The sequence below is a fragment of the Engystomops pustulosus genome, chromosome 3 (genome assembly GCF_040894005.1).
Source record: "Engystomops pustulosus chromosome 3, aEngPut4.maternal, whole genome shotgun sequence".
Taxonomy (NCBI): domain Eukaryota; kingdom Metazoa; phylum Chordata; class Amphibia; order Anura; family Leptodactylidae; genus Engystomops; species Engystomops pustulosus.
Window position 1 is genome coordinate 189014945 of NC_092413.1, and position 26381 is coordinate 189041325.

Consider the following 26381-nt stretch of genomic DNA (forward strand, 5'->3'; position numbering starts at 1 on the left):
GCAGAGACAAATCTGTCCAGTCAGCTCTCCCGAGCTCCTATAAAAAGGCAAAGCCGGATCCCGACATCTCTCCACAAACAGAGCTCCGGCAGTGAGTGAGGAGGACACAGCGCTGACAATGGCCTCTCCTTTCCTACTCACTTTATGTCTTGGCATGCTGGGTAAGTGACACACTATGAGGACCGGGACATGATACAAATACATGAAGTCACAATCCATCCTATTCTTATAGATGAGAAATAGAAATTTATTCTGCCTAAAAATGAAATTTTTTAAAACTTTTATTAGTTTTTGGTTTATATAGTGATTTATGTGTTTCATGTAGAGGTACAGTGATATGTGATGGATGCCCTTACTCATGTCCTGGATGTTGTGTCTGAACATGACATCTTATTAGATTCAGGTGTATGTATCAAGTGTATACAGTTATAAAACTTTAATAGATAACATCAATAATACTGATTACTAGGATTACTACAATTATTAGGGATCATTTACCATTGGGGTTTTTTTCTCTATGATTGGGCTGTTTTGTGCATTTGTGGTACAAATTCTGTTTTGAACTTAAGACACCTTTTATGCGCCATATTTAGTATTAGCGTAGACTAGTTTTCACAATATTAAGCTATATTCAGGATTAGTTTAGGTGCATATTTTGGCACGAAAGGACTTCACTCACCCCACGGGTATAAATAGGACAAAAACCGCTACCAAATTTATCAAGAGCAATTGCTTCTTAGAGGCACCAAAAAAAGAACATTTTGCGACAGACGGAAAAAGAAACAATATTATGAGACAGACAAAAAATAAATAAATAAATAAATAACACAAAATTCGTAGACTCACTAAAACAAAAATGGAATTGATCATTGACAACCAAGTCAGACAAATTGTAATGATAAATTCCCCCCCATTGTATTACAATTGTATTAGTGGAATTTAAATGTTTTTTTTTATAACTTAAGAAGACAAATAATTTTTGTGCAATGATCTCTATTTCTATTTATTCTATTTTATGTTTATATAGCAATCTTATCACCAAATTCTGTGTTTCTTGTGCAAATTTCTTAAAAATATCTTTAAAATGTCTATGTCTATGAGTACCCTTATTATCTAATAATGTGAATGGGAAGTAGAATTTCGGCTTAGATGACAAATTTCAATGAAAAATTTCCTGTTTCCCATGGATCTGTCATTTTGTCGGAGTGGATTTTTTATTTGTTTTTACATTTTATGCATATTATGATATCTGTGCAGTGGGGCTGTGTTAGTACCTTCTGGTGCACCTGTTTGCTTCCTTCTACACCTTGGGGCATTTCAGTTACATTAGTCTTCTGTCCTTAAAATTTCCAAATTCTACATTTTTTAAATGGTTGCATCTGCCGATTTGCACCAAATCTGTGATTCTTTTTGAGAGTGAGTCAACCCAACTTACTCCAGATTTATTGGGGGAGATTTACTTACCCGGTCCATTCGCGATCCAGCGGCGCGTTCTCGGCGCTGGATTCGGGTCCGTCCGGGATTCATTAAGGTAGTTCCTCCGTCTACCACCAGGTGGCGCTGCTGCGCTGAAAATCATCGGAACGCACTGGAGTTCACCGGGCCGGGCTGAGTGAAGGTAAGTGCAAGCTCCGCGACAGATTTTTTTTAAAAAATGTGACGGTTTTTCCGCTTGTGCCAAAATCCCGGGGCAATTCAGGGGAAATCGGCGCAAATCGGAAATATTCGGGTAACACGTCGGGAAAATGCGAATCGGGCCCTTAGTAAATGACCCCCATTGTGTGAATCCAGATGTGGTAGATAGGATAAAGAAATACGACTGTTTAAAAAGCCACAATTTTAGGCACAAGGCGGCCAATAAAAAACTCAGGAACTAGGTCCTCTAAACCACTATAATAAATTTAAGTTCCAAATAGCATGTAAAGAGCTCCAAAGACACTCTAAAAACTGGATCCTGGCAAACTATAGGAATGAAATAACAGGGGCACAGCCCCCCCACGTTTGATGCATCACGGGGACATTTTACATAACAAAAAAAAATATCTAAAATTATAGATAACTGGATAACAGTGATTTCTGACTTCCTGGTAATGTCTTAAAAGTACTAGTTATGTCTCAGGATTTTGTAATCTTTGTTACAAGCTTTTGAGCAGCAGGTAACACATATTAGAATAGTGAATTAATAGACAATTGTTATAGCTTCAGACAAACATCCAATGTGACTTTTTCTTTACATTAGTTAAAGGACATTTCAACTGCTTGATCTACAATCTCCCCTTTTAGGGTGTGGATACATGGTGCGGCCATGATGCATTTGGGATGCGGACAGCAGCATCACTTAAAGAGTTGTGATGATAATTCTTAAAGAAATTATTATTTAGTAAAAGTTACATGTTAAGAGTACAAAATTTTGTTGTGAATTATGGTCACAATTAATTAATGTCCCCGGCCGCATCACAGCCGCAACCTGGCCGATCCATCGTCTCACACCCTTAGGATGCATGCTGTGCTTGGCCGAGCTGAGTGTACGTGTGTATGAGAGTGTTGGCTATAATAAAGTATGCTTAGCTTTGGGCTGTGTTCTCACATACATTAGATGTTGAAACACTTATATTTTAACTCTTGCTTTTTGTCTCTCCCCAGCCACGTGCCTTGCTGTCCCTATTACTAACATCCGCTGGTGTGTGAAGTCTGAAGCGGAATATAAAAAGTGTAAAGATTTATCCAAAACCTGCAGTACTGACCCGCTTACCCTGTCCTGTATCCAAAAATCCAGTACTGATGACTGCATAAAGGCCATTGCTGTAAGATCAGAGAAAGCAATATTACTGATGAGTTTGTGGAGTTTGCTACAATCTTGATAGATAAGATTTAAGGAATATTTATATACAATAATCCTCCTTCCATACTACAGTAGTCCCAAGACTGGATTTCCATTAGAAAAAATCACTGACCTATAGATAGGACGGCTCAGTCCTGGATTAAACTGGGTGTAAAAACATACATGACTATGGCCATCACAGATTAACTGAAAGCAAAGGGTCACAGGGGCATGAATAGTGTCTTAAGTGTTAACTAATACTAAACAGTTCTAACCTGGGTTGCAAACACAATGGGGCACATTTACTTACCCAGTCCAGTCGCGATCCCGCGGCGTGTTGTCCGTCGAGGATTCGCCGAAATTCACTAAGGTTGTGCTCCCGATATCAAGCAGTTGTCGCTGCTGCGCCGAGGTCCGACGGAGTTCACCTTCTTCTTCCTGGTTCATGTAAGTGCGTGATCTTGTGACACAAATTGGTCTTTAAATTCTGTGTTTTTTCCGAATCCGTCGGGTTGTCCAAAGGCCACCCCCCCCCCCCCATTTCTGTAGCTTGAAAGCCGGCGCCAATGCACCACAATCCGATCACATGCGCCAAAATCCCGGAGCAATTTGACGCAAAACGGAAATATTCGGGAAACCTGACAAAAGTGCGGCGTTCAGACCCTTAGTAAATGAGCCCCGTCAGATTTAACTAAGTAAACTACCAGGCCCCCTAAAAACATATGGGGACATTTTTAAGTAACTTGCCAGACCAGTGTCACTGGATGTGGCGTCCTGATGTATTCGGTTTCATGACTGCGCCCCAAAAGATTGCTGTCTGCTACAAGTGTGCAGGCCCATACCAGAAACACCCTTTCTTGAAATCTTGTCCTTTTACCTATCAAAAAAATCTCCTCCAAAGCCACGTGAATATGATCGGAGAGGAGTCATAAGTCAAGTTCAGAGGCTGCAGGGAGAGGTTGACTTCTCATGCTCCTACCTCTGGTTCTAGAATCAAGGACACACATTTAACTGTACACATGTAAACAGGCATAAAAGCTGTGATTTTTGTGCAAATCCCGGCACAGACGCCGGGAATTGTGCCGTCTACCGCTGTAAGCCTGGTGGGCATAGCGGGGGCGGTGCTGCGCCAGGCAGTGGCTCAGCATGGGGCGTTGCTGCCCCGCACCTGCGCCCTTCCTATAGGTATGTCGCTATTTTACACCAGGTCAGACCGAGCGTAGAAGAGCTCTGGCGGCACTACACATCACTGCACTGCCGGACGCTCAAATTTATAAGGAGGCCAAAGCTTCCAAATGGATCCAGTTGTTTCCAGGGGAGGGGGCCACCATTACATGCTGGCGCAATTAGTGCCAGTATATGATAAATGTTCCCCAAGGTGTCATATTAAAGACAAGACTTAAAGAGTCTTGTGCCCATTTATCAGCACTAGTGCTTGATCAAACGCCGCAGTGTTAGAGTGATAGCGTTACCGGAAACCTCCGGTAACGCTATCAAACACTGCGGCGGGGTAAAGTGTAATCATCAGACAGCTTGCAAAGCTGTCCGATGTATTCATGAGGGGGCGGTCCGAGGCCCTGCCTCTAACCCGGACTGCCCCACTCGCTCCATAGGCCGGCATTGACTGCTGCGCGCTAGGTGGCAGTCACTGCCCCTAGTCACGCCCCAACCCCGCACCCTCATGAATACGTCGGACAGCTTTGCGAGCTGTCCGACAATTACACTATACCCTGCCGCAGTGTTAGATAGCGTTACCGGAGGAACACTGCGGCGTTTGTTCAAGCACTAGGAGCTTCTTACTTTAGTAAGCAGCTCCTAGTGCCGATAAATGGGGTGACAGATCCTCTTTAAGGCTTGTGGCTCTATGAGCTAAAAAACATTAAACTATTTCTCTAACTATCTCTCTGGTTCTGCAGCTCATAGGATGAAAAGTCTCATGTGATCTGAAAGATGATATTCTTATCTTTAATATGAAAACCATGGGGAAGATTTATCAGGCTTGCCAGTAATTGCTATTATTTCCCCCTTTATGCCACCTCTGCGTCAAGTGGGCATGGAAAGGTGTGAAGGTGGGTGGCTGGCGGCAGAGTAGGCCGACACGGGGAGTTCCTGCCCTGGGCCTGCGCACTCATAACAGCCAGAAATGTTTTGAGATACAGTCACCACGCCAAATAGAAAAGGAGGTGTAGGCTCCTCATGTATCCTGTGGCATCAGAGGGGGGGGGTCCTTTAAAAATGCCCCCCTATGTTTTTGAACACTTTCTCAATAGAAACTAGAGTCCCCTTCCGAGGCATTTCTTAGAAAGAAATATGTAAGTAATAGAACATGCTGCTAACTATTTTATGTGATAAAAGAGACATTTTGTTTCCCTTTTCAGGGTGGATCGGCAGATGCAGCCACAATGGATACTGGAGATATTTACAGCGCAGCTCTGCATCCATATGGCCTGAAGCCAATAATGGCTGAAAACTACGGCACTGAGAAAGGTAAGTGAACGAGTGGTATTTTAAAGAGGACGAGGACATACACTCACATATCCAAAAAGAGCGGTCAGTCTTATGTGCACCCAAATTGCCTCCCAAATCATATATATATATATATATATATATATATATATATATATATATATTATAAAATTCTTATGTCTGTTGTAATTCTGCACAAATTGGGCGCATAGGTAAATCATACGGACCTACTGTTATTGACCTGCTCAAACAGTGGATAGCTCATATAATGTTACGGTCTTTAAGGAATACAGGGAGAAACATAGTCTATTCAAGTCTCTCAATGTATTCACACCCAGGGATGAACCTTAACTCTCTGCTGCCTGAGGCGAGCTACAGAACAGCGCCCCCACCTACCCCATCCAGTAGTAATATATACGTTTATTTTTTTAGCACATGGGTTCTCCATGAAGTCTAACACCCATGCGGACATCTGGTGTGAAGGAACACTATTTTTATGTGTCAAGATGTACTTTGTAGCAGGTATATGTTACAGGTACAGGTATATATTACTGTTTTCCTGATGCTGCCGCCAATCTTGCTCCAGATGGCGCTGCCTGAGGCAAGAGTTTCAACTCGCCTCATGGCTGGTGCACCCCTGTTCACACCTATCGGGAAAATAGGAAGAGCGAGGCAGCCTTACTCCATGAATATCCCTGGATAGAAGTGGATACTTCCAGCAGAGACTATAGCTGAAATCTCTGCCAAGTCAGACATGGTCTAAATAGGTCTGATCGGGTGGCGATCCATTCCAGATCTAGTAAGAGGCTTGTGCAGAGGGGAATGTTCAGACTGATGAAAAAAAAATACATATTACCCCCACGTGATAAGGGATTCTAACATAATAGTGAACATAATTCACTAGGTGTAAGATCAGGAAGTAACAATTGCAGTCCCACTTTTTTTGGCTCCACCCTAATGCAGCTTTTAGTTATTATGGTGTCCATCTATATGAAGTATTGGAGTTAACATTATTTTTGACGTATGTCATCAAAAGGTGTATTTTAATAGGTGTAAATTTTGGCAGTGAAGTTTTGTTGATTTTGGATTGGTGGTGATGTACAATTGGCCAATCATATAAATGTTTACTTTTACAGAACCAGATACCTGCTATTATGCAGTGGCTTTGGTGAAGAAATCCAGTAACTTTATGTTCAACGGCCTTATGGGAAAGAGATCTTGTCATACGGCTGTATTTAGGACAGCAGGATGGATTGTTCCAATCGGGCGCCTAACTTTCTTAAAAATAATACCATGGGATGGTCCAGAATCTCAAAATATTGAGAAAGGTAACAATTCTTTTTTCACTTGTGCTTACTGATCTGCCAAATAACACGCAACAGGGGCAGCGAATTGAATGATGAATAGGGATGAGCGGACCTATTTACATTCGCGTTTAGCTGAGTTTGGCAGAACCTAAATTCTAAATTCCTTTTAGGTCCGAAACCTTGATCCCAACCAGTAACATGACTACGGCATTTTGGCCTCATCGGGTAGCGACAATGCTCCCTAAAATGGCTGAGCTGGCCAAGCATAGTTATTGCCATTTTAACATCGTTGGCTACTTTTCCAACAGAATTTAAATAGTCAAAGCCCAAGATTAGTGCCTGTACCAACTGCGGGTATCAACCATGGGGGGTGTTGATCTGAATTTCTTTTGAGGAACCCAAACCCAGTTCATCACTAATGATGTACTATCATGAATTAAGATACACATAGCATATCAGAGTACCGTATATACTCGAGTATAAGCCGACCCGAGTATAAGCCGAGGCCCCTAATTTTACCACAAAAAAATGGGAAAACCTATTGACTCGAGTATAAGCCGAGGGTGGGAAATGCATTGGTCACAGCCTCTCCAGTATGTAGCCAGCCCCTGCCCCAGTGTATATAGCCTGCCAGACCCTGCCCCAGTGTATATAGCTTGCCAGCCCCTGCCCCAGTGTATATAGCTTGCCAGCCCCTGCCCCAGTGTATATAGCTTGCCAGCCCCTGCCCCAATGTATATAGCCTGCCAGCCCCTGCCCCAGTGTATATAGCCAGCCAGCCCCTGCCCCAGTGTATATAGCCTGCCAGCCCCTGCCCCAGTGTATATACCCTGCCAGCCCCTGCCCCAGTGTATATAGCCCCCCCCCTTCCCCGTTGTGCAGCACAACAATACCGGATGGATCGCACAGAAGATCTACGGGTGCCGCCAGAAAGGCGAGTTTTGATTTATTTATTTTTTTGACTCGAGTATAAGCCGAGTTTGGGTTTTTCAGCACATTTTTTGTGCTGAAAAACTAGGCTTACACTCGAGTATATAAGGTAACTTTAAACCAGATATAAAATAACTATTGGCAGGGCAAGTCAACCTTTCCGGCCCACATACAATATTGCGCACACATAAAAAATCCGGTGCAGGTCAGGGCTAGAATTAACAGTGTCATAAGAGCAGCCCACTTGTTGAGTGGACCATATTCCTAATAGTCATCTTCTATACAGCTGTTTCAGGGTTTTTCACAGCCAGCTGTGCCCCCGGTGCCAAAGAAGAAAAACTGTGCAAACAGTGTATAGGACTAAAGGACAAGAAGTGTACGACATCCGGAAATGAACCCTATTATGGCTATGAAGGTGCCCGCAAGTGAGTGGAAAGACATTTTCTTCAATTATAGTTTGTGCTCCGAGATGGTAAATTTTTGTTTCTACCAATATGTAATACCATGATTAACCCCTTATCCCCAAAGCCAGTTTTTACTTTCTTCACTATTTTTAGAATCTGACAAATGTCACTGTAAGTGGTGATAACTTTGGTACGCTTTAGCATACACTGGTGATTTTTTTATTGTTTTCTCGTGATACAGTGTACTTCAAGGTAGGTGTTTTGAGTGATATGTTTTGTGTTTATTTGTGAAAAAAAATATTGGCGAAAATGGTAAAAAAAAGTCTCCTTTTTCAAACTTCAAAATTTCCTGCTTTCCACGCAGATAGTCACACCACCCAAATAACGTAATAACAAACTACTGAATTTCGGCTTCATATTGGCATGGATGGTTTTTTGCATTCTCTCATTTGTTCATGATGTTTTGACGCTTAAAACTTTTGGTGCGATTTTTCAAAGTTTCATGAAAATCGGTAAATCTTACGTTGTGAGGGACCCAATCAGTGACTTTGAAATACTTCAATTATAGTAAAACTTCATAAATCACCCCATTATAGAAACTACACCCCTCAGAAGTTTTTTTTTAACCTTTTGGGTGTTACACAGGGGTTAAAACAAAATGGAGGTGCAATCTAAAAGTGACATTTTTTTAAAAGACTACATTGATTTTGGCCAAAAAAATTTACATTTAAAATGGATTAAATGACAAAATGCACCAGAAACCCAATTTCTCTGGAGTATGCCAATACCCTATATGTGGTGGTAAACTGCTGTACGGGCACATGGCCGGGCACTGAAGGGAAGGAGCGCCATCCAGAGAAGATTTGTATTGTACATTTTAAAGGCTATACATTTTTTTTATTTTACTATTTTAATTTTGAAATATGAGGGCTTATTTTTTGTGGGATGAGAATCACTTTACAGATACTTCATTTTAGGGCATCTATAATATGATGATATTTTATTAATTGTTTCTGGGTGGAAGAAAAGATAATCATCATCTCTTGTTAGGGGATATTTAGCTTTGTTTCTTGGCCCTTTGCTATGCAGGCGGTCCCCTACTTAAGAACACTCGACTTACATACAACCCCTAGTTACAAACGGACCACTGGATATTGGTAATTTATTGTACCGTACTTTAGTCCTAGGCTACAATGATCAGCTGTAACAGTTATCACAAGTGTCTGTAATGAAGCTTTAGTGTTAATATTGATTCTTATGATAACCTAACATTTTTAAAATCCAATTGTCACAGAGACCAAAAAAGTTCTGGCTGGGCTTACAATGATAAAATATACAGTTCCGACTTACATACAAACTCAACTTAAGAACAAACCTACAGACCCTATCTTGTATGTAACCCGGGGACTGCCTGTACTATAGAAATAATTATCTTTATACTCCGGGTCACTACAATTATGGCTACACCTCATTTATATGGCATTTTTTATTTTTGCCCAATTTTCTGGAAAAAACCCCCAAATTGCATAAAATCTAATTTATTTTGGCAATAACTTTTTAATTTTTTTTTTTTTGTAAAAAGAATTCTTTTCAGTGGTAGCATTTTGAGCCACATTACATTTTTTGATCACTTTTAATAACATTTTTTTGTGAAGGGAGTTGATGAAAAATCATCTTTTTTTGGCAAGTTTTTCAGTTTCTTTTACGACATTCAGAGGGTTCAATAATTCAGAATTATAGAACTGATTGTTACGGATGCAGCAGTACCAAGTATGTGTTTTTTAAATGTTTTAAAAAATTTATTAGCTATTTTTTTATAGAAAAGTGGTGTTTTAGGGACTTTTTCGAAATGTATATATTCATAAACTTTTTTTTAACTTTTCTACCTTTTTCATAATTGGGCTTTAACAAGCGTTTGTCAGATCACTTGTTCAAACAAAGCCACTGCATTGCGATATTAATGCCGGGTCAGTTACAGTCAGTCCTGCAAGTGAGATCTGACAGCTGGTGGCATCTGGTAGTCCCAGGTTACATACAGGCAGTACCCGGGTTACGCACAAGATAGGTTTTATAGGTTTGTTCTTAAGATGAATTTGTATGTAAGTCGAAACTGTATATTTTATAATTGTAGTTCCAGACAAAACATTTTTTTTGCTTCAGTGACAACTGGAGTTTCAAAATGTTTTGCTGTAATGAGACCAAGGATTATCAATAAAGCTTCATTACAGACACCTTACAGCTGATCATTACAGCCTGGGGCTACAGTAACATCCAGAGAGCTTCACCAGAGGTCACAGTGGGCAGAGGAGTCAGTCTTTAACTAGGGGTCGTCTGTAAGGTGGGTGTCCTTAAGTAGGGGACCGCCTCTATTCGAGCTCTGGGCTGCCAGGGGGTAGGATCAAATCCCCCCTGGTAATCGGCAATGGGGTTGGTCTGAACCTGGAAAATATAACAGAATTCTCTTACATTATAAGGGATGAATGTGCTGTCTTAGGAAACTCACAATTACAAGACTGAGTGCGCCAAAATGAGGAATTTTACTTAATTTTGCCCAGAATCAGATATATCAGGACAAATCCAGTATAAAGGGAATCATAGAATCATGAAACTTTTAAGATTGTAAATACAAAAAAAAAGGTACACATTCACATTAATTGCCTTTAGGGCAAAATTGTGTTTTTCATAAGTATTGAATGCCCTATACAATACTGACCTGTGATGAGAATAAATAAAATAAATAAAAACTCTATGTATATTTCCCATGCAGATGCTTAAAAGATGACAAGGGAGACGTGGCTTTCCTTAAACACGATATACCAGGTAAGCTTTTCATACTGTTATTTATTGTTAAGAAGGCTTCATGGCCATGCCATGCTAGACCATTATCATTATCCTCTATACAGGCAGTCCCCGGGTTACATACAATATAGGGTCCATAGGTTTGTTCTTAAGTTGAATTTGTATGTAAGTTGAAACTGTATATTTTACAATTGTAGATCCAGACAAAAAACTTTTTTGCCCCAGTTTAAAAATTTTGGACCAAAGGATTATCAATAAAGCTTCATTACAGAGACCTTACAGCCGATCATTACAGTCTGGGGCTATAGTAACATCCAGAGAGCTTCCCCAAAGGTCACAGTGGGCAGAGGGGTCCGTCTTTAACTAGGAGTCATCTGTAAGTCGGGTGTCCTTATGTAGGGGACCGCCTGTAGTGACATTTAGAAAGGATTTTCTGATTTCATGATCTCATCATTGTCCTTCAGTGGAATTCCATAAGGATTACGAGCTGCTGTGTATGGACAATACTAGGTTGCCAATCAGCGAGTATGAAAAATGTTCTTGGGGAAGAGTACCCTCTCATGCCGTGATGTGTGTGAATGATGAAGCCAAGGCTAAAGCTGTTACAGATTTCCTCCTTCAGGCCCAGGTAACAGTAAAACATGTTATGTATCTATTATGTCTTCTTCTTGCAGTTGTCTTTTCTAAGGGACTAACGTGTATGCTGATTCTTACCTGAATCTTTAAAGTACATCTACCACTAGGATGAAGGATTGTAAACTAAGCACACTGATATACTGCCCCCCCCCCCTGGTAGGATCCACTCTTAGCCATAATTTACAGATGCATTTTGATGACAGAAATATATTTTTTGTATAAAATCCTCACGGTTCCTCTTAGATCTCTGCTTGCTGTCCCACTATAGAAAGCTTTTCTATTTACTTCCAGTGGATAGAAATCTGTCCATGTGATGTGATGGACATGCAGGTGCACGGGCCGTTATTATCACTGAGAGTAATAGGAGATGTGTGGTAACAATGGCTTGTGCACATGGATCTCTATCACAAGCATCACAAGATCTAGCAAGCAGAGATCTAGAAAACCATGAGGAATTGATACAAAAAGTATATTGGAAAATTGTATAACTTGGCCTTACACAAACCATATCAATTATCTGCTGAAAGTGGAAAACCCCTTTAATGTAGATTTTTAAGAAACCTGAAATACTTAAAGGAAACCTACCACTTGAAATTGTACTTGTAAGCTTCAAATACCGAGCACCAGCTCCGGGTGAGCCGGTGCCGGAGCATATTTTCGTTATTCTCATAAACCGATGTATTGTGGTTTAAACACTTTTGTAATCTTTATATGTGAAGCAGCAACTGTGCACGCATGTTGCGCCGAACGCGTGCCACCATGCGCCGAAGCTACTTCACATATAAAGATTACAAAAGTGTTTAAAGGGAGCCTACCAACACGATTCTACCTATAAAGGTAGATCGGGTGGTAGGTGGATGAATGGGACGCGAGGATAGCCCTTTTTTGGGCTAATCCTCATGTCCTGGCTATCTTTAAGGCCCCTTTCACACTTGCGTTTTTCACGGGCGTTTTCTGCGCGTGCTTTTGACGCACAGAACTTGCATTGTACTCGGACCCATTGTAATCAATGGCACTTTTCAGACTTGCATTTTTTTTCACACGCACACATGCGTTTTTTTAACGCGCGTTTAAATCTCGACATGCTCTACTTTTGCAAGTCACGCGCGTAAAAAAAGCACCATACAAGTCTATGGAGGCGCATCAAAAACGCATCGCACTCTGAGACACTTGCAAGTCCAATGCAAGTGCAATGCGTTTTTCACGCAGCAATTGCCATAGAAAAGATAGAGCTCAGTCCTGAGTCTAACGCATTGAAATTGCATTAAAAACGCGCGTGAAAAACTGAGACACTGAACAAACTGACTGAAAACTGATTGCACTCTGATGCAAAATGTGCGTTTTTCACTGACCAAACCCTGATCGCACCCTGATTAAACTCTGACGTGATCTGCAACGCAAGTGTGGAAGGGGCCTAAGAAAACTTTAATCGGGGGATATGTACATTTTTTAAAGCGGCTACTTGGGGGTGGAGTAGCCAGACATGAGGCTATTCCACGCCCCAGTAGCCTTTTTTCTCCGCCTACCATTGCATCTTCGGCGTGCAGCTTGTCATAGCTGTGGACCTCGTCCGGGTACCCGGCATCTACCCATGCACAGTAGCTCCAGCCTCGGAGCTGTGGCCGCGCACCCGCAGGCATGCGTTCTGCGCATGCGCCGGGTATTCTGAGCTGCGCGCCGTAGATGCAATGATAGGCGGAGAAAAGAGGCTACTGGGGCGTGGAGTAGCCGCAACATGTAGCCTCATGTCCGGCTACTCCACGCCCCAGTTGCCGCTTAAAAAAATTTACATTTCCCCCCGATTAAAGTTTTCTTAAAGATACCTGGGACGTGAGGATTAACCCAAAAAAGGGCTATCCTCAAGTCCCATTCATCCACCTACCACCCAATCTACCTTTATAGGTAGAATCGTGGTGGTAGGTTCCCTTTAAACCACAATACATCGGTTTATGAGAACAACGAAAATATGCTCCGGCGCCAGCTCACCCTGAGCTGGTGCTCGGTATTTGAAGCTTACAAGTACAATTTCAAGTGGTAGGCTTTCTTTAAAATTCGCCACTTTTCACATTTGTTAAAATGATCGAGTAAGTATACTTACTGTGGGTACACACTGTTCCGACGAGTCCTGCTATCACTCCTCTAGATTGCTCTGCCATAATCAGACTAAATGATAACACCACCAAATTTTTGCTGAGTTTAAAAAAGATCTGGAATTTTGAAAAATTACCTGTATACTGTAAAAAATGACTGTAACAGTAAATGTATTATTCTAATACTGTAGAGGTACAGTAGAGCAGATTGAATCTGCTTTAAAAGAGTTTTTTGTAATACAAGCCATGAAAGAGACTTTTTGAGGGTTTACCGACAATCACCCCGGCCTGTTACTATTGTCTCTGCCGGAATATTGGTGTAGGTTATAACTGACCTGATGTATATTATATTCCACTGGAATCTATAAGTAAATCCAGCATTCTGTGTGCATGATGCGTCAGTCTTGATAAAATCCCCCCCCCCTTTATATTCATATTACTTATTACTCCCTGTTCCTATAAACTATAAGCCCTACTCTTGTAAATTATCGCACTATTTTGCCCCCACAGTAATTTGTTACCATTTGTTTATATTATAAACCCCAAGCCCCATTCCTATATACAATGACCCTAAATACACAGCTCTGATTACTCTCTCTGTGATACTAACGAGCTGTGCACCTGTGTGACCATGGTCAGATTTCTATCCACTGGAAGTAAACATAGAAACTTTCTATAGAATAAAAGCAAGCAGAGATCTAGAAAACTGTGAGGAATTGATAGAGAAAGTATATTGGAAATTGTCTAATTTTTCCTTACACAAACCGTATCAATTATTTGCCGAAAGTGGACAACCCCTTTAAGTAATAGAGTAGAACTATGGTGGAAAGAGGCAGAAGATGCTCCAAACATTGTATTTTCTATTATTTTTAGAGCAAATCAGACTGCAAACTGTTTGACTCCAGCCACGGTAAAGATCTAATGTTCAAAGACTCTTCAAAAAGTCTCATTCCCATTCCATTTAAAGTTGATGCCGCCATGTACTTGGGAAAAGAGCTCACCGATGCCATAAAAGCAATGTCAACAGGTATGAGTAAAAGTATTAACGAAAGGGATCAATAGGGCCACTGTAATTGGTTCTTTTCATGCTTTGTACACCAGAAATCTGATGCATAAAGCCTCAAAATTTAGGGCTAATATACACAATTATCCTAAACCTGGGTGAACAGGTGAATCTAGAATTTTTGCTGAATTCCGTCTTGCTAGTGAGATCATTGTAAGCTCACGTAGTCGTCAAATTCTATAGTATCTGTATACAGAGAGGATTGCATTGAATACTAAAGATCACTTAATGACCCACACAGTATTACTCCTCAAGTACACATGTACTGGTCCTGCAATGTTTGGTAAAAGCGTTACAACAACAATGTTCCATACCCCATACCTCGTTACCACTCGCGTGGCATATATTAAGATGTATACCTCTTTGCTTTTACAAATACTTTAGTTGTGGGCTTGTGTCTCCTGGCTGGCTGTTGGTTTCCTTCAAGTTAGTTTAAGGTCATAAGTGCTTCCTTCTATATATTATAGGGGTAGAAGAACCACCTAAAGATAAGATCCGCTGGTGCACACAAAGCAAAGAGGAGAAGTCCAAATGTGACACCTGGACTATAGCAAGTGAAGGAGCCATTGAATGTGTGGAGGCTTCCCTTGCGGAAGAATGTATTACAAAGATTTTGGTGAGTGAGACATTTTTTTTTACTGTTTTTGTGAAAAAATTTTGGCAACTTAAAATGTTAAGAACAGCAGCTCATAACCCGGCATAGATTTTTCTAGCATAAACGATAGTAAATCCATTGGGAAGCAAGTGGCCCATTGGGAAGCAAATTATGCTCCTTCGCATTCACCGTTCAGGAAGGTAGCATGCAGGGCATGGAATTTTATCATTTTTAATGCCAGAAAACTGGCACGATAACGGGCATGATAATTTCCCTCTACATCACTCTAATGATATAATAATTATAACATTATTAGTACAGATTATTGTACCAGAAACAACATAGGTAAGTGTTTGACAATTTGTGTATACTTCATACATGAATCGAGAATGATCATCAGGCTGATGTGGCATGATGTGAATCACAGCATAGGGCAGTGGTGGCGAACCTATGGCACAGGTGCCAGAGGCGGCACTCAGAGCCCTTTCTGTGGGCACCTGCGCCAGCACCCCACCGCAGACTTCGCCAGACAGGACTTAAGGCCTCTTGCAGTCTCAGGCAGCCCAGGATCCTAGAAGGAAGCTACAATGATAACCAAAGCTTTTTCTCCTTCTTTGTACTGTATTGGTGTCCTCAGGTGCCTATACAATTTAAACATGTGACAGAACAGGGAGTAATAAGCTACTGTTTGAATTGTCGCGAAAAATATGTGGGTTTTGGATGTAGTTTGGCACTCGGCGTCAAAAAGGTTTGCCATCACTGGCATAGGGGATGTTCTAAGTTGGGGAGAGCTTGACTTCAGCACTGAGCTCTCAGCCTCTGTGGCTTTATAGCCAATTACTGGACCATGCTTTTACACTAAGCCATGAATGAAACAGGATCAGGAAGGTGTTAGACTACTTGACACTACTATACTGATAGTGGTTTCTTGTGTCAATATGATGAAAGTTTTCCTTTATGTGGGTGCAGTAGAGGATTATAATATAGGCGGTTTGGGCAGTAGCCTGGGGCCCAAGCCTTCCAGGGGGCCCATGGCCACCCAAACACCCAACAAATTTTATATTGAGAAGGGCTTCGCCCATGATTTCCTTGTACACAAGGTCTTCCAAAGGTCCTGAAACCACAGATGGAAAGCAGGAAGAAATTAAATTGAAGCAAATTAAGTTATGTGAATGGAAGAAAATGTTTTAAAGGTTTACTGAGGTTTGATAAATTTTGTACTGAACAATTGTGTCGATTGCATCCTAGCAACGTTCTATATTCAACAGTTTAGTGTTGCTAAGGAGCACCGATCATAATTAATAATTTAGGACATAATCCACACATTTGATTTCCTGTATGTAAAAAATGAAATTCAGACTTAAAAACTGGACACTAAATGTAGTTTAATGTATTCTTCACAGAAAGGTGATGCTGATGCCGTAACACTCGATGGAGGATACCTGTATACAGCCGGAGTATGTGGCCTGGTTCCAGCAATGGCAGAGATATACAATGGTAAATGAAAAAAAAAATCTTTCCAATATTAATGCACCTTCTGGGAGGTCCACAGAGAGTGGGTCCAGCCGTAGTTGGTCTTATCCCCTCCCTAATAGTTGGCATGTACCTACTCAGGAATACAGCAACCATAATGGGTGTCCCGTTTTGATATTTTCTAGGGGGTCACCTATTCACTAGTTCTAATTAGTTTATCTAAATTCCAGTCAATGTGGGACATTTATCTTTAGTCAGGACATTTGTGCCTGTCTTTTGTTGGCTATTCCGGTTTTGGACTTTTTTGATCAGGCAGTAAAATCTTAAAAGTTTTTGCAACTTTTTATTTAAAAAGTTGCACAAAAGTCACATACGCTTCTGCATCCTCTTCTAAAGTTTTTATGACGCCTGATCGAGGCTGGGGTTTATTTGCGACTTTTTGACCACAATTTGCGCCAAATTGTATTTTAAAGATGTATCAGGCACAACACTGAAAAGTTTTTGCGCAGCTAACTTTGCTAAGCGAGTGGAAAAGTCACAAATGTTGGTGCAAATATACAAATGACATGACATATAAACTAACGCATAAATAATATTCTATTACCTGGGTATTGTTATCCTGATTGATTATTTATATTAATTGCTATCTTGTTTTCTGTTGCAATTCATTTCAGCTGACCAATGCAAGGGAACAGGAACTGCAGCAGGTAGAGTATCTACGTATTTATCTACCATATTTTTCGGACTATAAGACACAACCCAGAATTGGCCATCGAAAAAAAGGAAAAATATATTTCACATCTATTGAAAATTCCCTGGGGGACACACTGCTGCCGCATTCACACAGACAGCTCTGTCGCATTATAGAGGTTCTGTTCTCTCAGAGATTATGTGAGGTGCTTTGTCAGCGCTTTATCTGTTCTCAAGACTGTGGTCAGGAGGGTCTGACATTTTACCTTTTTTACATTTTACATAGAATTGACCGAATTACAAAGAAGTTACTCATCATGTGATCATGGAGGTTCATAATATGGGCCTTTTACCACCTTCACCCATTCTTATCTTTTATATCCTTAAATAGATGACTTCCGGCTCTTTCCAGCACCACTGGGATTTTTGTTCTCACTATAGCACAGCGATCAGTTAATTTTGTTGTCGTCTAAATTTATATATTTAAGTATTAAGAAAATAATATCCTTGTTATTTCTCCAAAGGCTCATATTATGCTGTGGCCCTTGTAAAGGCAAGTGACAAGACAATCTCATGGAATAATCTTAAAGACAAAAAGTCTTGTCACACGGGTGTTGAACGCACTGCTGGATGGGTCATCCCTGCCGGTCTTATTAAAAAGGAACATGGCATTTGTGATTTGTGTAAGTGTTTAACATAGAAAATAAGTTTATACTATTGTCTGTGGTTAGGGCCTGATTTTCATGACTGCAGAGGCATAACATGAAGCTCCTTGGCCCAAGTGCAACATTTTATCAAGGGTCCCTCAGTTACGATTATTATTATTTATTTATAGAGCAGTATTAATTCTTTTTTTTTTTTGGGGGGGGGGGTTTAATGAAACTTTTTTATTGAAGTTTTAGTTAAAATACAGAAACAAAAGTATGTTATTATACTTAACAATCCAGTTCTAAGTACATTGGAAAGAAAGAACTAGAGTTATTTCCTCTTATAGTAATGAATCACAATGAAAAAATAATACAGTAACTTATCTTAGTTCTCAAAGAATATTGGTGGTGTGACTGATATGTAGTAAGAACTGAGTAACCGTAAACAACAGTTGGTAACAATTCAACAGTTAAACAAGGTTAACCTTGACCTGATACTGGTTTCTCTAGCTAACTCGGTAACCAGATGCTCCTCCCAGCAAGAGCAGTATTAATTCTATGGTGCTGTACATTCCAAAAGGGGTTCACATACATAACAGGAAAACAAGAAATTTATGTACAAAGACTGAACTAAAAGGGAAGGAGGATCCTGCCATTGAGGGCTCACAATCTCTATAGTAGGGTAGATGAAGACTACACTGTTGTTGTTGTGTGCTATTATGGATATTCAGGTTATGGTTGAAGGTTTGAATGGTGTGGATACAATAACATAAGAAGTGGAGTCCCTGCGCACAAATTATAGGGAATGCTAGGGAAAAATCTTGGAGATGGTTGTGAGAAGAGCAGATAGGAGGAGAGCTAAGCATAAGGTCTTGTAGGGATCAGGGGTTATGCATTGTATGGTATGAGTGAAAAGGTAAGCGATGTATTATGTGCAATGCATTATAATGATAAGTTGTTGTAGTAGACCAGTCTTTTGGCCTATTTGAGCTTCACAAAAGTGACTGCTATGACACCTTACTACATCCAAAGCATAGCCTCTTCTAACAAGCCTACCAGGGTCAAGGCATCAAAAGATCAGGAGGTAGCAGTCCACAGTCATATACATGTATATGTCACTACACATGAACTTGTATATGTGCAAAAGTTGATCCAGCACTCAGGGAATGAAAATAATAGTCAAACTTTTTTCACTTTCTCACTGGTCAAAAACGTGTTGGTTTTGGCACCATTTCTTTTTGTTCCAGTTTGGAATGATGAAATAAAAATGAAGAAAGGGTTTTACTATCATATTTGTTCCCTGAGTGCTTGATAAATTTTTGCACTTAGTTACAAATACTCACATTCTTTACCGCAAATGGATATCAAAACTCCAGGTGAGCTCGCTTACATCTGCTATTACAATACACATGATCATAGACACAAATGGGTTATTTATTATCATGAGACTGTTTGGTGATTTTTTTTTTCTGGAGAGAGTGTGGATTTAAAAAGTAACTAAACCTCTGAAGCAATTGTTTATTTCAGAAACGAATAGAGCAGGTGATAAACTTTGTAATATACTTCACTCAGTTAAGCAGCTTCTCTGTCCTTTTTTTCTGCTCCTTTTTTTCCTGTAGTGAGCAGTTTATCTGACCTCGTTCTGAGGTTCTTCTACTTAAGAAAGATAAGGAGGTTAATGATTAACTCTTTCCTTACCTGGAGAATATTGCCCTTGATAATTCCCCCCTCCAAAATGTAGTGCCTGCTTCACAGATTCAGGAGCATTTAGACATTTCTCTGTAGCCCTCACTGTTGCGGTGTTATCAGTATTTGTCCATTCATGAAGAATGGGTGCCAGAAATCCTGAATCTGGCGCACTCTGTACTATACACCGGCAAACTGCACATAGTACAGTTTGCACTGTTCTTAGTAAATGTGGGCCAGATCTATTATGCAGTCTGCACCAGAATTCTGGCGTAGACTGCACATAAATACACGTGCAAACTGGTTGCACATGTATATATAAAGTGTCTGTGCCACAATCCTGTGCACAGAAAGGGGTGTTCTGGTGTGTATTTGCCTCAGTCGCAACAAGTCAGAAAGAAATGTGGCGCACACCCCTTGAACAGAGTGCATCAGAAAAAATCTTGTTCACACAGTTCATGCACTTCAGGCGTGTGTAGTGTGCGCCACATTCTAGTCTGTGAGTATATGTGTTCCATTGTGTTTATGGTTACATCATATTTCTGTTCACATTGCATTGACATCACGTTGTTGGCTAGCATTGTGTTCACATCACATTTCCGTTGCAGTTACATTGCGGTTGGGTTCACATTGCATTTACATGACATATGTTGCGTTTGCATTCATATCACATTTGCATCACATTTCAAAATTCGGTTTATGTTTTCATTGGCCCATATTCATCAAAACTGGTGCAGGGCCTTCATTAATCCGGCACCCCCTGCACTGCTCGAAAAGTTTGCAACATTTTTTTTTTTTGTTGCACTTTATCCATGCTCCAGAACTGTGGCGCAGTAATAAATGTGGCACAAACTAAGACTCAGATCTAACACATCCCTTTCGGTGCACATTTTCTCTGTCTCATCGGATATAGTGCAGCCGCAACATAAAACTGGCGCAGACACTTTATAAATACATGTACAAGCAGTTTGCATGTTTTTTTAAGTGCAAAGTCAGACATAAAACTGGCACGAACACTTTAATTAATGTGGGCCAATGTGTTTACATTGCATTTGCATCACTTCCTTGTTTACATTGCATTTCCGTTTAGATAGCGTTTACATCACTTTTGTATCTACATTGTGTTAACATCACATTTGCGTTTACATCGGGTATAGATTACTTTAGTATTTAAATCATATTTGCGCTAACATCTTGTTTGTATTGGGTTTGCGGTAACATTCACATTGTGGAGCTCATGTACTAATGGTCGCGCTGCTCACTTTTGTCGGACTTTGCACCTTTTTCTGGGATTACACGGCTTGGACAGGTATTTAAAGAGTCTGCGTCAGGATTTTGGTGCATGCGATCCTTTTTTGGCGCTCCTGCGCTGGCTTCGATGTGACAGAAATTGGATGTTGTGACATCGGACGATTTCACTGATTCGGACTGAGTCCGGAATTTACCTTTCAAATTGTGTCGCAAGCACAAGCACTTACATGCACCAGGTAAATGCTGTGAAGCACAAAATGTGATTATTATCATGACTACGGAGCATGAAGATGGTGCAGCTGCCAGTGGATTGGACCCACACAAGGCGTCCTGCCCCGTGCCTATGCAATTTCTAATCTGCAAACATTCATGATGTATCTGGCATTGAAGTGGTGGTGGTGGTGGGGGGGCTTTATCATACGCACGGAGCATAACACCCCTCCCTCCTCCAAGGACCTCCAGGACCATTACAATAGTCGGATATCTGGACTAATATCTCTGTAACTGTAGGGGCTGGAGAGGAAAATCAAAGAGTTTCTGAATCTGTGTAGTAGCCCCTATGCTGGCTCCACATGTGTGAGGTAGTTAAAGGTCCTCTTTAAGTCACTAGGCACGATATCAGGTTGTTTTATCTCTCAGCTGCCAGTGGATACAGAACAGAAAGCTGATTGATGCAAACGGCTTAACCAAGGAAGAAAGGCAGGGGAAAAAGAAAGGCAAAGGAATAGATTTATTTAATAAAGTGTATTACAGAGTTTACTATTATTTATGTATATGTTTATGTAACTTTTTTTATTTATGTAACTTACATGTGTAGATGAAGTCTTTCCAGAGATTTGACTCCACCTTTCAATCTACCGTTTTAGTATAATAATATTTCAGCAATGTCTGCCACTTGAGTGTCGTAGTTAATAAATCTGGCTAAATACTCATCTTAAGACCTGATAGATTTTTGGAAAGAACATGTATGTAGTACAAGCCTGGTATCTCGTATTTTAACCTCCACACAAGCAACGTTCTATTACAGCAAATAGACCACAGTTGACCTTAGAGTCCCTCTTGGGAAATCTGTACTAGTCTACAAAGATAAATGCGACCTTGGCATGATCACTTCTGACTGCATGGCAAAATACTACGTATGCGATAAGTTAACATTTACAGCCCTCCAGGTCACGAGGTGCAGAGGTCACACTTTGTGGTGGACTTTTAGATTTATTAAACATTATACTATTTCTCAGTTACTATCTTTGTGTTATGGGTGCAGTAGATTTATGATGTATAGTAACTGTACTGACTTAGGATTCTAATTTACTGTGTTTTACAGCAACTTACTTTAAAGAGAGCTGTGCCCCGGGTGCTAATGTTACTTCTAGCCTGTGCAAGCTGTGTGCTGGTGACCAGAAATCACTGGAGGATACAAAGTGTTCTGCAAACAATAAGGAGTTGTACTATGGTTATCATGGAGCATTAAGGTATGAGTAATATGTTTTCCTGGGTGGCACATGGAAAACCTCAAAGCTACCTATCTACTACCAGGATGAAGGATTGTAAACCAAGCCCCCAGACATACTGGTGTGTGCCCCTCTGGTAGAATCTGCTTTTCTTTTAGCTTCTTATGTCCTTGTTTTAAAGAAAAAAGGGTTTTGAAATCAAATGAACCTTCAGGGCTCTGGGTTCCATAGGTGTTAATGGAGACTCGAGACCCTGAGGCTCATTTGCATAATTTGAAAGCCATTTTTTCTTAAAAACAAGGACATAAGAAGCTAAAAGAAAAGCAGATCCTGTCAGAGGGGGCACATACCAGTATGTGATTATGCTTGGTTTACAATCCTTCAACCTGGTGGTAGAGTTTCTTTAAAGACAGCCTCCTTAATAACAAGCATGTCTTTCTCAAGAAGCATAGTGATATGTTGTGACATAATAGCCAGTCCAGTATATCTATTAAACAGGGAACATGTTCCCAACATTGGATATCACTGTTGCCATACATCTCTTGGCACAGTGTAAGGAACTGCTTTAGCTTGTATGAGACCATAGACGCAGGACAAGTCTCCTACAACTGACAAAGTCTTCATGACGAGAGAAGCTTCTTCCCTAAGAAAAAAATCTTGCTTAAATTTGTGGAAATTGGAATAGATAAGGGGGTCAAAAAGTAACAAATATTACCTGCACTAGTTCACTGGGCAGATTTATCACGATTAGTCCATAATACTGGCATACATGCCCTCTAATAGACACAATTCCTGTAGAATTTAGCCCCTTATGCCTAGTGGGCTTGGAAGGGATTAAAGAAGAGTGTTCCCTACCATGGAGTGGGTTGTCGTGAGGCTTTCCTTTCCCAAGCCTTTGCACTTGTTATAACATGTGCCCATACATGCAGGGCAGCAGGGGATGTAGATCATATGCCGGTGCACCTACCGCCAGCATATGGTAAATGTGCCCCATAGAATGACAGCAGTATTATAAATGACACATAGTGATAAAGGAAATTCAGTATTTATCTCTGTCTCCAAAGAATGGCCGGTTTCTTAGAAATCAGACATTTATAAAGGATAGAAATTACATCATCAATGTCTGACGGATGCGGACCTCAACTCTGGGACATGATTTGCTTTGTATTATTATGATTTATGTATGATTTATTTTGTATAAAACAGAAAATTAGTTTGTGTTTCATCTCATTACAAGACCACAGACATTTTTTATTTTTCCACCGTCTAAGGGCTGGTTTTATGAAGAGCAAGGTTTCTTCACTTTAGGACTTTCACTACAGGACTTTTGGGACCTTTTATACACTTTATTGATAACTTATCAACTACATTTTTAATCCCACCCTTGGACTTCCACATGAAATTATTTGATCTTCTATATTGCTGTGTATTCTACATTGCCTATCAGACATCAATGAGAGGCTTAGCTACATATCACACCCCAAAGCCATAGCCCGACCTCTGGTTATCTTAGAAACCATCAGCTCCCAATCTGCTCTTCACAGAGAACTGCAACACTTAGGGTTGGCCGCCATAAAACCCTAAACCTAACCCTTTACTTAAGGGGTTAATCGTTGTAAAAATGTTGAAGCTGTATTGTAAAGGATTACTAAAAGATGTGATATATTTGTACTAGGTGTCTAGTTGAGAAAGGAGACGTTGCTTTTGTAAAGGATGCAACTATCTTCGAGGCCATTAAGGGTAAGTGTTTCTCTACATACTCCGTATATTTGTACTTAGATTGGGTAGTTCTTAAATCCTTGTCTGACAGTTTTCTCTTAGACAAGGTATTTCTAAAGCCCCATTCCCCAACTTCCATGCTTATCTGCCCCGCATGGGCAAGACAAGGTGAAGAGCAGGGGTGGAAGGACAAGAAATCTCTTCCAGGTCAGACCTGGTCTAGACAGCTCCAACCTGGCAGAGATCATGAACGTATCTACTAAGAGACTAGAGCCTCTCTGTAAAGCTCGCTGTGGTGTGTGGATTGGGGGGATTTGAAGATTAGGGTGCAAAACATCAGTCTTAATAAATTCCCCCCCAGAATGTCATCACTGGCTGGCGGAATCAATTTGCAGCTCATAACAATTGTAACCAATGTCAATTTTTATACTTTAAAGGGCTTGTCCACTTTACCTCATGTTTTTTGTAATGTGTGTGTAAGTGTGTGTAAGTGTGTGTGTGTGTGTGGGGGGGGGGGGGTGGATAGAATTTTAAGTAATTTACTAATATACGCCTATTAATGGTTCTGCTCCGCTTTCTTGATATGTAAAGTGAAGCCTCCTGTCCTCATCAGCCGGACATTCCTGTCCATAAAATGTCCACAGATGGAGGGTCATGTGATCTCTAACAGTCCATGAACAATCGCCAGTAAGAGATCACATGACCCTCCATCTGCGGGCATTTTATGGTCAGGAATCTCTGGCTGATGAGGTAGGAGACAGGAGGATTCACTTCACATATTAAGAAAGTGGAGCAGAACTATTAATAGATGTTTATTGGTAAATTACCTAAAATCCTGCCCCCCACCATACTTACACACATTACACAAACAAATAAGGTAAAGTGGACAACCCCTTTAAGCTTAAGCCTCCTCACGCTGAAATACCCAATGTCATGGAATCTTCTTTCTAGACGCTCCTGATTGGCTGAAGAATAAGAAGCTGGAAGATTACCGTCTGCTCTGCAGAGATGGCTCGATCAGACCAGTGACCGAATATAAAGATTGCCACCTTGCTCTGGTCCCATCTCATGTCGTTGCCACAACACCAACCAGAAGAGATGTGGTTGTAACAATCCTTAAGGAACAGCAGGTGAAAAATCTAAGGCAGTTTGTTTGAAGCCTTCTACTTACCAAGTCCTTCAAATTAAAATTTTTCTATTTTTTCTTCATTCCAGCGTTTATATGGAAGGAAAGATGACAAATCTTTCCAGTTTTTCAATATGTTTGACTCTGCGGGGCTCAGAGATCTACTGTTCAAAAGCACCACACAATGCTTACGTGAAGTCACTGTATCCAATATGAATGACTACCTTGGACAGGAGTACCTTGACGCTGTGTCTTCCCTCAGTAGCTGTGCCCAATCAGGTACTTCACTGTGATGATTCATTTATTTTTACTCACTGAGATTCTTAGACCTCTATATGTCTTTACTGCAGCTCTTAACTGTTACAGATACTTAAAGGGGTATTCCAGGAATAAGCATAATTCATATTCCAAAGGGTCATCAAAATATAAGCTAATATGTTATTAGTTGTTATTTCAAATTTTGTTTCCCATAGCAGAAAAATGTTGTGGTCATACACTTTGATGGAAAATTAAATTGCTACTGGCCCTTTAATAAGTCATGTGACTTTGTCCATGTGGAGGAGATACAGGACACAAGATGGCCGCTGGTCACATGTCCACATCACATGTCCTGTACCTGCCTGGGCAGGTCATGTGATCATCACTAAGTTTGGCTGTAGTAGGTTGGTTGCAGTACATCCAGTATTGCCAGTGTTGTGGGGAAACATCATCTCAGTGCCGCAATGTGCTGTGATGGCAGTTACACACATCATTACTATGGTAACAGATTAGGACTGTCTTTTAGATCATCATTAGAAACAGAGCATAAGAGGGGACAGAGGACTGAGGGATCATGGGAATTGTGGTTGTAGATGGCAGGCATGTTTGAGATAACTCCGCCTACTTTAGAAAGCCCATACAAATATATATATAAGCATATAAAATAAAGATGGCTATTTTGAGCTGGATTGATAACTATAGTGCCCCCTGGATGCATTTTGCATATATATAGAAATATATAGAATTAACTTTATTCTTTCGATGTTTTTTTGTCCACAGAACTGCTGAAAGCTTGTACCTTCCACACCTGCAAACCTTCTCTAAAGGTCTAGATGTGGTCAAGGATTGTCATCGATATTCTCCTCATCTCATCTATATCTGCTTGTTCTCCATAAAAGAAGGATTGTTCTATATTCATGCATTTGCCACATGCTTTTCATCCATTTAATAAATAGAATAAGATCTTCA

The 26381-nt window shown here is 40.5% G+C and overlaps 1 protein-coding gene across 1 annotated transcript; it reads left to right on the forward strand.

The window, feature by feature from the left end:
* On the forward strand, positions 1 to 26381 carry LOC140122491 (serotransferrin-A-like). Its single transcript, XM_072143419.1, has 17 exons — positions 1 to 161; positions 2644 to 2804; positions 5200 to 5308; positions 6424 to 6615; positions 7811 to 7949; positions 10696 to 10748; positions 11192 to 11355; positions 14327 to 14480; positions 14984 to 15132; positions 16515 to 16608; positions 17259 to 17291; positions 17799 to 17957; positions 22183 to 22330; positions 23985 to 24049; positions 24980 to 25158; positions 25244 to 25433; positions 26193 to 26381. Exons 1-17 carry the CDS (start codon positions 119 to 121, stop codon positions 26243 to 26245), a joined length of 2085 nt encoding a protein of 694 aa, XP_071999520.1. The 5' UTR covers positions 1 to 118; the 3' UTR covers positions 26246 to 26381.